Genomic DNA, 1,706 nt, shown 5'->3' with positions numbered 1-1,706 from the left:
GGCAACAAATCAACAGAGCAACCATTATTCTTTCAGAAGGAGAGAAGAAATCTAGGGTTATCAGTGGTGGGAGGGTGGAGGGAGAGGCAGATGGGGAGAGATTGGACAAGGGGCATAAAGAATAAGTATGATTTGTAACAATACGCATATTAGTAATAGTGATTTGATCAACATATGTCAACACCAAATCCCAAAAATATGTATAATCAATTATGATTCAATAAAAAACCAAACAAAATAAAATAAAATAAATAAAAATAAGAATAAAATGTGAAAAAAAAATCTGTTGAATAACATGGTGAGTATAGCTAATTGCAATGTATTCTTGAAAATTGCTCAGAGTAAATTTTAAGTGTTCTCACCGCAAAAATGTAAGTGAAGTAATGCACATGTTAATTAGCTCCATTTAGCCATTTCACAATGTATATGTATTTGAAAACATGTTGTACATGATAAATATATACAATTTGTATTTGTCAATTAAAAAAATAAAAATACCAAGACACATCGATATAAAAAAAATAGTTTTCGGGGATGCTTCAGTCTTTTGACAACTTTTACAAATCATCGACACCCATGTCTACCTGCAAGTGACATGTGTTTGCCGTAGTAATAACATTTATTTCCCCAAATTACAGCAAGTTATAAATTTATTATCACTGGGTTGTATTTCTATCATAGCACCGAAATTTATATCTACCAGTCAGTGTTCCTAATTTCACCTACTGATGGATCTTTTATTTTTGTTTAGAAGACTGAAAGCGTTAGTTCTGTGAGATTTTATGTCATAAAGACATAACTTTATTACATCTATTCTTACATTTTTCATTCATGCCAAGTTTGGGGATGTAAAAGCACATCCTAGGGAAATTGGGCCTTTCTTTTGTTTCTAATATGGTGGGATCTGGATTATGTTTTTGTATTTTGAGGGGTGGTTGGTGGAACTTGAGATTAAGGACAGAGATCAGGGCCTCTGAGAGGTGAGAAATCCAACCAGGCCAGGCAGCTGCCCCTAAGGACCTATGTTATCAGTTTTTCCTCTCTCCTAGCGCCTCCTTTTTTTCCTCAGCACCTTTCTTTCCTCCCAGCAGCCCTGAGAAAATGTCTCTGAGCCTAGATTTTGGTGGTCACCTTGCACCTGCACCTGGCTGTGAGGGGTGCAGCATTGCTGTGCCAGAAGCTCCCCAGGGTGGACCAGGGCTCTCTATGTGAGTGGGAGTGGGGAGTAGGGGTGGGGCTCACCACCCAAGTCACTCACCCTTCCAGGCTTCCAAGAGTCACTTGCAGAGTGCTGCGCTCCAAGGTCCTCCCTCTAATTTCCGAAGAAGTCGGAGCGATGACATCCATTGTCACGGGAACCTCTGAGATGCCCTCTAGCTTCAGCTTCTAAGCCTTCTCTTAATCATAACTGGTTAGTCAGCATGGCTTTTCCCGGCTCTTCCCAAGTTGCTGACTCCCAGGAGAAAAGGCAAATTGGTTCGTGTTTCTCATGTAACCACTTTCTTTTTAGTGGATAATATAAAAATGAAAGAAATCCTCCCGGTCTCCATGTCTTCCAAACACTCCCTTACACACAACTTTTTACTCTCAAAATTTCCTCTTAAATCTTTATTCATCAAAGTGCCTCACAAAAACAAGGTCTTTTGGTTTTCCTTTCTTTCTAAAGCTTCCAATCTTTCTTTCTAGAGCTTTTTTCCCCCAACAAA

General features: G+C 39.0%; 1 protein-coding gene across 2 annotated transcripts in view; it reads right to left on the bottom strand.

The window, feature by feature from the left end:
• The window catches only part of LAX1 (lymphocyte transmembrane adaptor 1), a 13,124-nt gene that overhangs the window by 10,654 nt on the left and 764 nt on the right, over positions 1-1,706 (bottom strand). Inside the window, exon 2 of one of the 2 annotated variants that reach the window (XM_008584248.1) lies at positions 1,360-1,371. In XM_008584248.1, coding sequence (XP_008582470.1) covers positions 1,360-1,371 — 12 coding nt within the window. The other variant, XM_008584246.1, reaches the window with a different exon arrangement.

This window comes from Galeopterus variegatus, unplaced genomic scaffold (assembly GCF_000696425.1).
Source record: "Galeopterus variegatus unplaced genomic scaffold, G_variegatus-3.0.2 Scaffold3189, whole genome shotgun sequence".
Lineage (NCBI taxonomy): Eukaryota > Metazoa > Chordata > Mammalia > Dermoptera > Cynocephalidae > Galeopterus > Galeopterus variegatus.
The sequence above is the reverse complement of the archived record's forward strand: the minus strand, read 5'-3'. Positions and strand labels throughout refer to the sequence as shown.